This window comes from Pocillopora damicornis, chromosome 4 (genome assembly GCF_964200805.1).
Source record: "Pocillopora damicornis chromosome 4, jaPocDami1.2, whole genome shotgun sequence".
Taxonomy (NCBI): Eukaryota; Metazoa; Cnidaria; class Anthozoa; order Scleractinia; family Pocilloporidae; genus Pocillopora; species Pocillopora damicornis.
The window spans coordinates 2,313,670-2,329,921 of record NC_142673.1 but is presented as its reverse complement, the minus strand read 5'-3'; the positions used below and the strand labels follow the sequence as shown (position 1 = coordinate 2,329,921).

Genomic DNA, 16,252 nt, shown 5'->3' with positions numbered 1-16,252 from the left:
ACATCCTAATTGACATTTTATCTTAGACATCAAGTCATTTACCAGCCATGGACAGCTGTTTCGACTTTATCAGGTTTATGAACACGGCATTTCAAGCATGTCACCCAAGTTATTATGTAAGCGGTAACATACTGGTGAGGCCGAACATAGCAGAAAAAGCTGTACGAGGCTCTTAACTTGATTTCATTATTTTTGTGGTGGTAGAGACTAAGAGATTATATAACCTCTAATAGAGATCTACTACCACTGGTATCCTATCTAGTACCGTCGCGGGCTCTCTGTGGTTTTGCTATACCGACTTTACCGATATCATCATGTTCTCATCATCGTCACCTCCCACAAGTTTGCCTGGAAGCGAGCTCCTCCGGGGGGAGGAGCCGAGGGGGAGGGCAGCCAGGAATCAATGTTCGCTTAGCGGGTTACCCACATAGCACAATGGTGATACTCAGAGGGTGTCGACGGGGATCACCGTTAGCCGAAGAACAACTAAAAACCGTTAATAGAAGAAAAGTTAACCGTAAAAATTTATCTTTGAACTGTATTGAAAATAAATTACCGTCGGCTGTAAAATAGCCAAAATTTTAACTGTTAGCCGTAAAAGCCATTACTCCATTGAAACTCTCTACTCTTGTATCTCAATTCAAACTGTTTTTTCACCAGGAGAACAAAAGAGAATATCTCAAACACTGAATTAATTTTTTCTCCGTTCGTTAATGCTGAATATTCTTCTGAAATGCTGCCTTAATGCGAAAGGCGACTGTAAGCAATTGATTTTTCCAACGTCCTGTTCGATTGTTTCTCTTTGGCCAATTTCGGCTTGCAGGGTGTTACTGAAGCGGAATATTATGTTTTTTTTGAAGACAGAGATAAATCTCAAAGGAAAAACTCTAACCATTGTTAGGACAGCTTTGTTATTCGTGGAACCTGAAACAGAAAGTGCAAAGAGGCGCCATTCATTTCTTTAGTTCCTTATCGTCCTCAATTTTCCCATTTTTTCCTTTAGTCCCGCATAATTTATGTAAGAAGCATATCATACATTGTATTCTAAACCGCGCTGAATGAAAAAAAGATTCAGTTTTACAAAATATGACAGAAAAACAAATAAATAGATAATTGGGAGCCTAACAAAGCAGGCAAAACGTATGAAAAAGTTCAGAAATTTCGGATTGACACGTCAAGGTTGACGTCGACCTCTATCAGACAGCCATGAATATTGATATCCCCACATTGAGACGGCTCCGAGTGTGGCGACCACTCTTGTCAAGCAAGGTCGTGCTCAAGGTATGCATGAACTATCTTATAACAGCAATCTGTTAGCCTAACAGCTTTTCACATATCATCCGAAGATTGTGTTTACTCTGCCTGAAACGATTCAAACAATATAAGGAATTTTTTGTGACGAATTATAACAAGGTGGTGTCGTAATCGATGTGGCCCACGCTTTTGCTGCGAGTGTTTTAGTGTTGTTTTCAAAAAGGAACTACGCGATTGCGTTAAATTCGTATCTTATCTTAATCTAAGGTTAACACAGGTTCATAGTGCAGGTAATTTAGTGTTAACAACTGGGTTGAAAACGTAAATTAGCCACCGTAAAGGGTAAAAAAGCTGACGTTTCGAGCGTTAGCCCTTCGTCAATCGCTCTGACGAAAGGATGAAACGTCAGCTTTTTTACCCTTTACGGTGGCTAATTTACGTTTTCAACTAATAGTTTTAACACTAAGGCTTTAAACAGTTGATGGTCAAATCTAAGGCTTTTCGACCGCTTAGTGCCAACGTATATGTATTTTAGGGAATCATGGCTATATAGTCAGAACCTCGATTATCAAGATTATTTTGCTCTGAGCCGAGCATGTGATCATTGACCGTGGAGCTCAGTTAAAAAATTTCGAACACTTTTACATTGAAAAGGAAAAGATAATTCCAGCTAACGCTGATTTCATTCGTTTGTGTATTGTGCTCTAGAACTAAAAACAACGACATTGAAACCTAACTCACAATTTTCCATTTCTATTTTCGATGATTACTGAATCAATTTTAAATAGACATAGACATAGACTGTGTTTTATTAAAATTACATTGCAGATAAAACTGAATTGCGTAACTTCACATTAATTAATTGTACAAACTGTTTCTGCAACACATATTTATGAAACTTGTTGCCGCTCTGTCGGTCTTACAACGATTAAGATTGAAATTCCTCTGTTTCCTAAAATTGTAATTAGCCTGATAACTTTTTGGGATTAAAGAATGAATTTTGTTGTTTTTGTTTTCTAAAACTGATCGGAAAAGTTTATTTTATTTTTCAATTTTATTCTCATTTTGCGTTTAACTATCATAGGGTAGTGATATGAAAATTTAACTAGGTTAGTATCTCTTAACTAAGGAAACGACGAAAATTTGACAACTGTGTGCGTGTTCTCGTGTTCTTGTGGTCGATGAATATACGTCCGGACGTATATTCATCGACCACAACAATGCAGACATTCCGTTGTGTTTTTACAAAGTACCCGCCCTAGTCTGAGGGCCTGTTTACATAGAGGTGGGGGATCCCAGGTAGGTAGGAAGGTCAATTACGGCTTAGAGCAAGTGGGCATATTTTCAATTTTTTGATAGTCCTTGGCTTAACTCAGATCAGAAACTGTTCATTTACGAATTTCTCTCGATAACGATTTTAGTGAATGTTTCAGAGAGGAATGATCAACCGCACCGATTCTTTACCCAGAAAAACGATTTTTTCCAGAGTAAACCAAGTAGGAAGTAGTTAACGAATGCAGACACTAATGAACATACGCAATAGACTAATGCCCCATTCACACCAAAGCTTAAACATGTTTAAAAGTTGTTTTGTTAAACACAGTTTAATTTTTTTTTCTTCATAGAAACTATTTAACCGAATATTTTTGACTTGAATGTAGCACATTGGAAATGCAAGTTAGCAAGTACTTGAATCCAATGGAAAATCAAGTTTTTCAGTTCTCTGTTTATAATTTTCATTCAATGAAAACCAGTTTAACAAAACATGTTTTGCTGGTGTGAACGGGGTATAAGTTGTGGCTTTAAACAGTTGATGGTCAAATCTAAGGCTTTTCGACCGCTTAGTGTCAACGTATATGTATTTTAGGGAATCATGGCTATATAGTCAGAACCTCGATTATCAAGATTTTTCAATTATTCGGTATTGCTTCTTTGGTCCCATTTTTTGTGGCTACTGCCCTTTAAAGGAGGCGAAGCCACATACGATGTCGGGATGAGCGGATTTAACTGTTACAATAGAATTCCAATCTTGACCCAATTTTGAACTAGCTAATGTCCAAGTTTTGCGAAGCGAGCAAGCTGCGGAATACGATACCTGAGTTATTCAGGAATGACGAAATATCCTAAAACGCGGAATGCCTTTTTGTGAGAAACGAAAGACTAAAAATGGATTTGCAATAAAATAGGAAAACTACTCATAATTAACAGGCGAAACTAGTGTCCGAAATTCAAAATCGGCCACCAGTGTCCAAAATCTAAAATCAGCCAAAAGTGCCTAAGATCCAAAATCGGACACCATTACATTACACCATTACACCCATTTTGAAATCACTGGGGGTCCCTGAAATCTGATTGGCTCTAATTGGTGCAATTTATTCACGAATTGCACCATTTTTTGCTTTAAATCGCATCTTTTTTCCAGTTGAAGAGGAGGCTACACTAAAAACAAAACAACCAATCAGACTTCAAGGCTCGTTTCACGTAACCGATCAAATTGCAGGAAGATGAAAGACATGAAGGATCATGTGGCAAATTTTGCAACTTTTGTTTCCAAAACTCTTATTTTTTCCTCCCAAAAAATGTATGACTTTAATTCCAAACTGGCTCAGTATTGTAGTAATAAAATATTTGAACTGACCAAGTCCTGTATTTGGGCGATTTCAAAATGGATGTAATAAAGTGGTAATTGAACCTCGTGTTGTGCAAATTTGGTCTGAAATTATACTTGTGATTTCAAATTGATATTCATGTTCCGTTTTGTCTCAAAAGTCAAGAGTGAGGCTTTTACTAAGTGCTTTTTTCTTAGTTCCTAACAACATTCCTTTTTTTCTCTGTCCGTTCCCTTATAGGCTTGTCATGACCATCTAACGTTTAAAAGGACTGGATATTAACTCTCGCTGCATAACTGTGATCGTGACGAAAAAAATGATAGTCATTATCGTTATAACAGAGATGAATGATAGATTGATTATAGAAATAATGGTGATCGTTCGTGAGGGCTATGATGGTGGCGGGGGTGATAGTGCCGACGGTGATGGTAGTGGTGATGAAGATGATAATATTGACGACGATAGTAACGATAGTGGTGATGACGACAACAATGACGATAGTGGTGATGACGACAACAATGACGATGATGATGAAGACGATGATGCTGATGGCGTTGACGACGACGATGATGATGACAATGATGACGATGATGATGACAATGATGACGACGATGATGACGATGATGACGATGATGACGATGATGATGACAATGATGACGATGATGATGATAAGGATGACGATGATGATGACAATGATGACGATGATGATGACAATGATGACGATGATGATGACAATGATGACGATGATGCCGATCGCGGTGATGATGATAACAATGATGACGATGATCACATGGAAGATGATGATGATAATAGTAATGGCGGCAGCGGCCTTTACACATATGTACCTGGTAAGTGTCGGACCTTGTAATAATCTTTCAGCCGGGCAACACTGACTCACTTGTAACTGAAAGCCCTCTGACACAAAGGACTCATTTAATATCTTTATGCCTTTTCAACGAGGTGTGCAATTTTCTTCTGGCAGTAGATCACTTTAACAAATAGATTCCAAGTTGCCGTGCGTCTGTTCAGTAATAGATCACAGATGACGTGAAAATGTGGTAAGAACAAAAAAGTGGCACACGAGGCGCAGCAACGTCCTCTGTGATCTATTACTGAACAGACGCACGGCAGCTTGGAATCTGTTTGGTTTATATCATAAAGAATTAAGATACACGGAAAAAAGTTTTAATGATGACGTCATCTATACGTCTGTCCTCCAATAGATCATAAGTGAGAACCAATCAGAATGCGTGCATAACTGAGCTTATTATCTTATTGTATATAGATGATCAAAATATGCCGTTTAGATCATTTCGAAAACAATTAATTGGCTTACCTGGCATTGAAAGTGAGGAAGCATGTAAAGTTAGTTGCTTGCAAACATACACACCACTTTTTCATTTTACTTTTATTAAATTCCATAGAAGCTCCATCTTATCTAACGATCTTTGTACTTTTTGAATAAACTCCAGATTCCCTAGAATGGAGAGACTGACAGAGGAAGACCGTGCAAGCCTTCCGTTAGTGGCACTGATAACGACGTAGTAAGTTAGAGAATTTTCAACCTTGACTGCAGAGCCTCAAGTTTTCTCATTGCGGATTAAAAGCGGCAAAAATAACAGGAATAAGCAGAGTGAAGGAAAATTTTCATTTTCAGTGAAGTTCTGACTGAATGAACTATTGAGCAGCGCGTATGATTGTTGTCATATTCATTGTGGGTCCCGCTTAAAATGATAGGTGACTCGAGAAAAATAATGAAATGTAGAAGTAAACATAGAAAGCATCCTGCAACACGTATAACAATTTTGTCTCATGTAGACTTCGTGATTTAATTCCACGATTCGGCCGTCCAGTTCCAGAGCTAAGTATGATTTCCAGCCTTTTGGTGGATACTATTTATCGGGAACATAATCAGAGAATAACTCAGTGGAATGGTACACTCCTGAACCCAGGTACACAAAACGTCCAGTGTCTGTAACATTAAGTCTTTTATAATCAAGTTTATTTGAATCAAAAAGTCTGAACATGAAGCTGATATAACATGGAAAACCTAACAATAAAATAAAAGCAAGTGTACAAAACAAAATCAAGAAACATATGCCTGAAATTGCTGAAAACTACATTCATCTTGCACAGTACAAAATCAGGCCATGACTTAGTCTTGTTTTTCTAGAAGTTTTATGATAATTTGAGACTGCTGCTGCATTAGCGTGAACATCTGAAAATTTTGCATTTGTTCTTGTTGCTGTTTCATTCTCTACCTCATTTTTCCTTTGTCTTTTCTGTGTCCCGCCAAGGCTCTCTAGAGCTCTGTATATCATTTCCGCTGCTTTGGCACTATCGACTTTCTTTATGTTATTTTGCGCTGTTTCTTCAACCACAGCTTCAGTTTCTACTTTCTCCTCAAGTTTTTTTTCAACGTCACTCAAATCTGTATCTATTCCACTTGCCTTTTCTTCATCTCGCATCTTTGCTCTAAATTTGCCGCTAAAAAGTATATATCGTTCTCTGACAGATCGCTTCGTCACTCTGAACTGGGGATGTTGAAGGCTGTTCAGATTGTTCGCTATTTCACCCCAAATTTGGCCCACTGCAATGCTTCCTTTTTTTGCCTTGAATGGTTCAAGAACGAGAATCTCCTGACAAAGAATATTGTCATGTTGTTCAGTCCACTCCATGTTGGTTCTAAAGATAAAAATAAAATGTTAATGCTTATTTTCTTCTTGTTTGTGTTCCATGTTTTTATCTTTTTTTTACTGCAAGCAGAACCCTTTTTTGTTCACCAAATATGCAAGACACTTTCACAAACATAAATAATCGAGAGATTCTAATTTACTAAGCGCAATTCGTGTTGAGTTTCACCACATTCATTGTTAAAAACGTGAATAAAAGAGAATAAGGCTAGGTTCACACGGTACCGGACGAATTTCGACCGGACATTCTGTTCACGTGTAACCGTGTGAAAGTTTCGTTCTGTTCAGAAAGAGTTGATAACCGGATGAAGTTTGTGACCCTCGTCAGTGGTTTTACCGTCTCCTAGTGAACAGAATGCTTCCTAACCCACACACCGTGGCGGTCAAATTATTGACTGCATTGGCTAAAAATTCGACCTCGATTTTGACGTTCAAATTTTTGAACGCTTGGGCGTTCAAATTTTCGTACGTTTGGCGTGGTTCACGCACGAATTTTCCACTGGTCGAAAATTCGTCCGGTACCATGTGAACGTAGCCTAAGAGAACTTACTGAGCAATCTTCTTGGCACTCGTGTCGGCTGCAGCCATGACCTGTTTGGTGGAGAAGAAAAAAAACATGTTTTTTCTCGAAAATCAGGTCCTAGAAGAGTAGGCATACGTATTAAAAAAATTATTAACTCCATAATGCGCAAAATATTCGAAAATTATAAAAGATATTTTATAAGAACACTGTAATCAACTCACGTTTTGTACGAAACGACAAATTAGTTGTTTTGACGTCGCAGACAACACAGCTACGGCGGGAATTTACGGGGAACGGCTACCGGAAGTACGTGAACATGCATTCAAACTTCCGCCCGCCGTCGTGGACATTCACCATCCTCGGATCTTAAGGTCCCTATTATCGCCCTTAGTGAAACCTGGTTAAGATACCAGCCACAATTGCTGCAATACGTATCGGTACCTGGCTTTACAACCGAGTTTAGAAACAGGCAAGGCTTAAAAGGAGGAGGTGTCGGCGCGTGCATCAGAGACAATAGGGACTTTAAGATCCAACAACGCGCACGTGACTGAAGCTGACCGGAAGTAAAAATACCAAAATGATTACCACAGCGCATGATCGTGACGTAAACAACTCGCGTCCTTGCTCAGGACGAACGCGCTGGACAGCATTTTCACGTTGTCAAGAAACTGTAAGTATTTCGACTTATTTCAGTTACAAAAACACAGTAAATTGGCACTTTTTCTTTGTATATCGAAAGTTTTATCATCCCGGCTGCATTCGTCATTTCTTTTTGTATTTTCTTGTCAGGCTCACTCATATTTCTGAACAGACAAGACAAGACAGTTCTCATGGCCTCAAACACCAAACCGGTTACGGTGTTGCATATCATGCAAAGTTCTGGTACTAGCCTTCCGAAAATAGGTATCATGTCTGAGTATCGACAAGGAAAGGAATATCGCTTTAGAAGTATGCAAAGCCCTTCTGTTCCTTCGCAAACAGTTCCCTGGTCGCATACGAAGTATTGCGGAATTTGAAGAGCATCTTCTACTAGAGGAATGTGGTGCTTTTCCACCCTGAAGTTTGCCCTACACTCGGCTTCACTTTGGCTCTCTAAGTTAAACGGCGGGTAGTTATAGTACGGAAAATCCAAGTTGTTTGAACTGTTTTCTTCGAAAAGCAAAGCATATTCTTCAATCGTAATGATATTAGAGGCATAGCTGGCCAGCAAAACTTCGCGAGTTTCTTTAAAAGTCGCCACTTGCACTGAAAACAATACTATAATCTGTTTCTGTTGTTCAGAAATAAAGTAATTTCACTACTCTTTTTATTCTATCCGCGGGTAGCCGCGTCGTTGAATCCCGCCATCTTAACTTAAAATTTCCCGCCACGAACACGGCGTCCTCGACACAGGCCCTACGCGGCTTCGGTATATTTGACGACGTCCGCGTTGTTGGATCTTAAAGTCCCTAATATAAAATATAAGCGCCGACGTGACATTGAGAACTCCTGTCCAGAGATGGAACACCTCTGGTTAGAGATTCCCGGCCGAAACAAGTACAGCAAAGCTTGGTGGGCGTGATTTATAATTCTGAACGTATTCTAAATCCATCTAGCCGGTTAGATAGCCTCGAGAGTTTGCTAGGTCATCTCACAGTGTCATGGGATGGCATGCTAATCCTTACTAGCGATGTCAATATCGACATGCTTAGTCCTCTCCGCTACCTTACAAAAAGGTACCAGACCATCCTTGAAGTCTTTGGATTAGCGCAAGTAGTGACGCATCCAACAAGAATTACAAAGACAACGAAAACTCTTATAGATCACCTCATCACAAACTACCCACAGAAGGTTACGGACACAGGTATAGTACCTTGTTCCATAATAAGTGATCACGTCGCCATCTACGTTGCATCAATGTCCGTTTGCACTGCTTTCAACCGCGGTTTAAACACATAAGGGTTATCAAAAACTTAAAAGAGGAGTCTTTTGTAGAGAATTTCTCTACACTTCCCATGTCCATCATATCATATTCGGACGATCCAGACGAACAATTAGAGACCCTCAACTCCCTGATTCTAAAATGCATAGAAAGAGACGCCCCTTTAAAAAGGATACGTGTTACTAGGCCAGCAGCGCCTTGGATGAAATGTCCCAACATTAAAGACCTGAAAAAGGAGAGAGACACTGTCAGATATGAGGCCCACAATACCCGTTCTGATACAAAGTGAGACTACTTTCGTTCAGTAAGGAAAAAACTGAAAGCTGCTATCCGAACTGCCCGTAAAGCTTTTATTGAGAAAGCGCTTTACTCAAACAAGTCAAGTGAAGTATGGAAGGTCATTCACAGAATTCTTCAGCCTAGCCCAAAGCCTTTAATTTGCGCTTCAACCCTAGCTGAATGGTCATTTTGCGTTTACAGCGCAAAGAATTCTTGACGTAAATACGACTCCTTACGTTGAGTTGACTGAACTGATCGAAAACCTCCCCGATGATTCGGATGACCATACTCGATTCCATATTTCTCCTGTCATTAGAGAAGAGGTATTCACAGCGATTAAACACCTTTTAGACAAGAAAACGCTTTTATTACCTATAAATAGCTTTGTTTTTAATAAACTATTTTGTTGTTCCTGAGTGAGGGGGAACACATCTAAACGTAATCTTCACAAACTGCAGAATTTGGCTGTATTAGGTTTAAGGAAGTCTCAACATATCTCTTAGGGACAAAGATCTCCTAGATGTTTATATACTACGGAGAATGTTTTATTTAGCGACTTAGTTTTAGCATTCAAATGTGTAAATGGCTTAGCTCCAGATTATTTAGGTAAATATTTTGTTAACGTTTAGCAGTTCACAGCAACAAGAACACAGTGGGATGTAACAATTTTGTGGTCCCCCGATGTGGATTGTGAATGGGACAAAGGACATTTTACTTTCGGGGTCCAAGGAAATGGAATGAGCTAGCGGATGATATGAAGAACACTAAAGAAATTAATTGTTATAAGCAGATACTTTTTAATAATATGTTTCATACGAAATAATTTTGAATATACTTTGAATAATTTTGAGTATATTTTGAATCTAATTAAATTACTGTAAATAAGTGTTCTTAATTCCATTATTATATAATAGCTACATTGTGACTGAAAAGCCCCGTTGAAGGGAGGCTCAATAAATTATGTATGTATGCGTGTAGGTATGTATGTTTTTTATCAATTAATTTAAATTATCAAGTATTTTGAGGCCTTTAACTACCGAGACCTCTAACAACGATTCATGATTACTTTCAAACAACACCTTATTTACCTACTTTTACACGCGCAACGACATTAGTAGAATTTCTTTATGGACCTGACCCCTCGAATTCGAGAGGTCTCAACGGGGGTGGGGGTATACCTACTGTTATATGCGCAAACGATATTAGCAGAACTTTTTTTGTAGACCTGACCCCTTGAATATGATGTCATTGGTACTCGGGTTGTCTACCTTGGGTATGGGCGACACTCTGGCGATCTTCCAAAGCTTTGGGAAGTATACTTCAGTTATACAACCGTTAATGATCCTAGTAAGGGGGCCCACTAAGTGGTCAGCCGCTAGCTTCATGAATGTAGTTGGAATCTGATCAGCTCCCGTGGAACGATCGGACCTTAAGGTTTTAATTCTACTAATCTGTAATAACTGGTTCATGCAACTAGAGGCTGTTTTAGGGATATGTACATTACAGGGAAGATATCGATCAATACATGCCCCGAGATCTTTAGCATACGAAACTGGTGAGATAGTTTTCCCTAACATGAATAAGGAAATATGAGGTAGCCTCTTAATAAGTTGTGCTGAGCCAACAACCACTAATTTTGTTTTCTCAGGGTTAAGTAGAGAATTCTTTGCACACCATTTACTGATGTTCCTAAGATCTTAGTTTACGGTCGCCATAGCACTTGATAAGTCTGATACAAAAAATTTAAAGTGCAATCGACTATCATTAACAAACGCAGCGGTTTGACGGTGGGTAATGACACTGATTAAATCACTACTGTAAATAATAAAAGGCACAGGACCTGAGATTGATCCCTGAGGTACTCCATTTGTTAGGGGTAACAATTCTGAGAATGAATCTTCGTATCGTACTCTTTGATATCTAGTCGACAGGTAGCTATTAAACATGATATTTTATGTTTAAGGCTGTCGAAAGCTTTTGACATATCAAGCAGTACTAGTAACGAGGCTGATTTCTCATCAATTGCTTTCAAAATGTTGTCTGTAACATTTATTAGGGCAGTTTCCGTCGAATGCATTACCTTGTTACCACTTTGATAAGTCGACAGTTTATCATTCGTCGTCAAAAATTCCACAAACCGTTCGTGTGCCAGTCTATCACTTACTTTCGATAGGATGAGTAACAGTGAGTCGGCCTGTTGCTGGCTGGTTCTTCTGAGTCTCCTTTTTAGGGTATAGGTATCACCTGAGCAATTTTTCCTACTTTAAAAAAGCAGCCATCTTAAACGAATTGTTCACCAGTTTGGAAATCAAAGTTCTCGTTTCACTTCTTGTCGGAAGAAGTGATATCCCTTCCAGCGTAGTTTGTCGTAAGTCTGAATGCCAACGATTCCTGGTCTTCATGCGCTGCTTTATTTCTGGTGTTACGAACGGATTAGAGCGGGACTTGATCTTTATACGTTTGATGGGCGCGTGCTGATCCAGCACGTCCAAGAAGAGAGAATTTAATGTTTTCACCTCAGAAACAATGTCGTCAAAGAAGTATTTCATGTGCCACGGAACAAGAGAGAGATCTTCGCAAAAGCTGTTGGGTGCATACCCAGAATAGCTTCTTGTAGTGACGTCTTTGCAATGTATCAAAGGGCAATGTATCCTCAATGTAATCTCAACTAGGTTGTAATCACTTATTGAGGACGTAATGATGGAGCAAGACTCCGCTAGGGTAGTCATAATGACATCAATTACGAGCACTTTGTTTCTATAACTCTAGTCGGGTCCTTCACCAGTTGAGTCAGGATGAAGCTAGCATGGAGTTCATTCAAAGTCCGACTATCCGCTGTATCATCAAGAATGTTACAATTTAGGTCACCCAGAATGATGATTGCCATGCAGTAACATATCCAGGAGACTTCTCGACAAACTATTGCTGAAAGCTAATGTGGTGCTAAGTGGTCTCTAAACAGTACAAATAAAAATTGATTTCCATTGTCGAACTTAAAATTTAATCCAGAGCTGTTGGAAATTTTTGTCGCTAATTCCTGAGTCATCTTCTAGAAGTGTCGCTTTGAATGTGTCTCTGATGTAAACGTCAAGGCCGCCACCAAATTTATATTCTCCCCGATCTTGGCGCAAGAATACAAACCCAGGAATCTGTATGACTTGATTATCAATCGTCGAGTCAAGCCAAGCCTCTGATACAGTAAATATATCAAAGTCGTATTCTTCGATGATATGTTGTAGAAGAAGAAGGTGTTCGCGAGATTTCAACGAACGAATATTCAGATGAGCAATCTTAATCCGCGAATTTGCATGTTGGCCGACCACGGTGGCAATTGATTGATTTTCCTTGGGATCTTGTCCAAGCCGAGAATTTTTCTCTTTTTTTTAATTTGGGCCAGGCTGTGGGTGAACATCGCCACTAAGGATGATCTGTATCATCACCGGGTTAAAACTTTCAGTCCCGTTAGGAAAGTAGAGTAGTCTTTTTCGAAGAAACTTTCTCTTGATCGTGCACGTGGCCACCTTTGTTCCCAATGCAAATGAGGTTACAACTCCATTTTTTTTCAAAATTTATTTGCTCGAAACAATGTTCGAATTGATCTTAGGTTTGTTGATGCAGTTTGAGTACCCGCAGATCAGAAAACAAAGGTATAAATACGGAATAAGTGCAGAGCTCAAGATAACGTGACCGCTTCACTTGACCGTGACCGCTTATCGTCGTAAACGGAAGTCATGTATATTCCGACAGATTGGCCCTTGGCCATCAAAGTTTACCTCCCCCCCCCCAATTGAGACCCGTACACATGCACCGGACACGGCTTAGTCATCCAAATTTAATAAGCGACTGAGTCATCTGGATATCGAAAAGGAAGAAGTCTTCATGACATTCGAAATCATCCAGAAGGTATATTATCAGAGAATGAAAGCTACATTCCTTTCTGGTAAGGCTTGATATATACTTTTAACCGTTAGTATACAGTTCGTGTCAGTTTTGTGCCTGTTAAGCTGGCGACACTCGCTACAGGCCGAAAGCAATAAACTTAAATTTTCGTCTGAGCCAAGCATGTGATCATTGAATATGTAATTGAGGTAACAAACTCGAACACTTTTACATCGAAAAGGAAAAGATAATTCCAGTAAACGCAGACTTCATTCGCTTGTGTATTGTGTTCAACAACTGAAAACAATGACCATGCAATTTTGTAATGCGCACGCAATTTTCCATCTCTGTTTTCGATGATCACGGGATCAGTTTTATTCTCATTTTGCGTCTAGCTATCAGAGGGTAGTTATATGAAAATTTAGCTAGGTAGGGATTTCTTCACCAAAGAAACGACGAAAGTTTAGATCGGACTACCATGGACCAACTGCGTTCTTGCCCTCAGACAGACATTATTAAGTGACCACTGAAGAATGTGGACAATCCATTGCATTTTTTGCAAAATACCCGCGATAGACTTTTGATTTAACTTTCCTATCTAGCTATCGATTAGTTTCCTATTGTCAGGGAATTGTTGGGTGCTGGTTCTGTTTTACAGCTTTTGCTATATATGCCAAATCATAAAGATTTCTCTCAAGGAACGAAGAGGTCAATTGCGGCTCTGAGTGAGACTGTGTATTTTCTGTGTATATTCAAGACAAAAAAACTTATAGATGATGCGCGCGCAATTTCAATTTTGTCTTCGATAATCACGCGATCGATCTTATTCCTATTTTGCGTTTAACTATCATATTGTGAGATACAATTAGCAGTAGGGAAGTTAACTTGGGCAGCTCTATGAAAATTAACCAGATTGCTACCTCTTTATCTGGGTAAATGACGAAAGTTTCAATGCGACTATTTCAAGAATATTCTCGGGTGTTCTCTCAAATCCTTAGACTACCACAGCGATGCAAATTTCCGTTTCCGGAATAGGCTTTTTTTTGGAACGCTCGTTAACAAAGGCCCATTCATTTTAGGGAATGAAAGATCAACAAGAGGCCCAAAAGCGAGTCCGTGGCCAGGGATGCATTGGCCTCTGAGCGTAACATTGAGAGGAATTGTGCAGTTACAGTCTGCTACGATTACTCAGTTAGATCGGCCGAAGAAACCACTGTAGAAAATTTAGTGTTCAAGAAACCGTGACTGTTTTTGTAGATGAAAATGCCGAAGAGTTGTAGCTCAAAAACCTTTGGGTTTTTCTGAAACAAACTGCAACTCCACCCCCTGATCTCCTCTTGTTTATCATCGCCTGTTTCATCCCCCCTAAGAGCAACAGCTCTGTGAAAACAATTTCCTTCTCCGCTGACAAAGATTTCTCTCCTTTATGCCGTGATTGGTTTTTAAAAACGTCAATAAATACGAAAAAAGGCTGTATACACTTTAATACAACTGGAAGACTGTACCGAGTTATTTCCTAGCGATGTGTAGTTAATTTTGAGGTAAGAAAGAAATCGATTAAAACATCACAGCATCGCAAATAAATTTAATTATCTCCTTTATCTAATCAAAGAGTACCTAGGGCCAACGCGTGCATGATGAAGCATGGTTGTGAACTTGTAGCCATTGGTCTTGCTGCAGTACAAGGTTGCTCTTATTTCAAAAGCCAAATGTTCCGGAAAATCAATTATGGTAACAATCCAATTCCGCAGAATAATCAACGTACATGCAGACAACAAAAACAGCAAAAAATAGTATCCTGCGTTTTACGAATTTCCGTTTGCAAAATTCGTCAAATTTAGCCGCTGGAATCCAAATCTTTCTTCGCCTGCATAAGCCAAATTCCATCGTTTTCTAATCCTATGCAACTTATCGCCTCACAGGAGCTCAATATATATTTGCATTGTAAAGCTATGATCTTTGTTCACACGGTTTTCTTCAGCTTATTGTATCTGAGAAGTTTTTTGCCTCGGAACGAAAATACCTCAGAATATACTAAATATGACGCTAGTTTTTTTGACTGAAAGAAATTAGAGATATGCGAAAATAAATTTCACATGTTTTCTTTTGTCAGAAAAGCACAGAATTATTTTCGTCCGCTTTTGATCAATTCATCCGCCAATGTTTACATGGGATAAATACGGAATAAGCGCAGAGCTCAAGTTAACTTGACCCTTCCACTTGATCGTCGTAAACACATCATATTAACTTAAACTCGTCGAAGAAGTATTTTCCGACAGATTGGCCCTTGGCCATCAAAGTTTACCTCCCCCCCCCCCCCCCCCCCCCCAATTGAGACCCGTACACATGCACCAGACACGGCTTAGTCATCCAAATTTAATAAGCGACTGAGTCATCTGGATATCGAAAAGGAAGAAGTCTTCATGACATTCGAAATCATCCAGAAGGTATATTATCAGAGAATGAAAGCTACATTCCTTTCTGGTAAGACTTGATATATGCTTTTAACTGTTAGTATACAGTTCGTGTCAGTTTTGTGCCTGATAAGCTGGCGACACTATCTGTGAACAAAGTAGCTATCGCTACAGGCAGAAAACAATAAACTTAAATTTTCGTCTGAGCCAAGTATGTGACTATTGAATATGTAGTTCAGATAACAAACTCGAACACTTTTACATCGAAAAGGAAAAGATGATTCCAGTAAACGCAGACTTCATTTGCTTGTGTATTGTGTTCGAGAACTGAAAACAATGACCATGCAATTTTGTAATGCGCACACAATTTTCCATCTCTGTTTTCGATGATCACGGGATCAGTTTTATTCTAATTTTGCGTCTAACTATCAAAGGATAGTTATATGAAAATTTAACTAGGCAGGAATTTCTTTACCAAAGAAACGACGAACGTTTAGATCGGACTACCATGGACCAACTGTGTTCTTGCTATCATTCAAACATTATTGATCGACCACAACAATGCAGACAATCCATTGCATTTTTGCAAAGTACCCTCGATAGACTTAGAGTTAACTTTCCTATCTAGCTATTTATTAGTTTCCTATTGTCATGAAATTCTTAGGTGCTCGTTCTGTTTA

General features: G+C 39.1%; 2 protein-coding genes across 2 annotated transcripts; one reads left to right on the top strand and one right to left on the bottom strand.

Annotated features, from left to right (window-relative positions):
- Positions 1-4,108: 4,108 nt before the first annotated feature.
- Positions 4,109-5,957, top strand: LOC149046460 (uncharacterized). The gene is made up of 2 exons (XM_089203685.1): positions 4,109-4,711; positions 5,336-5,957. Exons 1-2 carry the CDS (start codon positions 4,180-4,182, stop codon positions 5,356-5,358), a joined length of 555 nt encoding a protein of 184 aa, XP_089059811.1. The 5' UTR covers positions 4,109-4,179; the 3' UTR covers positions 5,359-5,957.
- A 29-nt stretch (positions 5,958-5,986) lies between these two features.
- Positions 5,987-7,246, bottom strand: LOC113681621 (uncharacterized). The gene is made up of 2 exons (XM_089203684.1): positions 7,107-7,246; positions 5,987-6,548 (listed from the first exon to the last, which is right to left on the bottom strand). The coding sequence occupies exons 1-2, from the start codon at positions 7,172-7,174 to the stop codon at positions 5,987-5,989; spliced, it is 630 nt and encodes a 209-aa protein (XP_089059810.1). The 5' UTR covers positions 7,175-7,246.
- Positions 7,247-16,252: the final 9,006 nt, after the last annotated feature.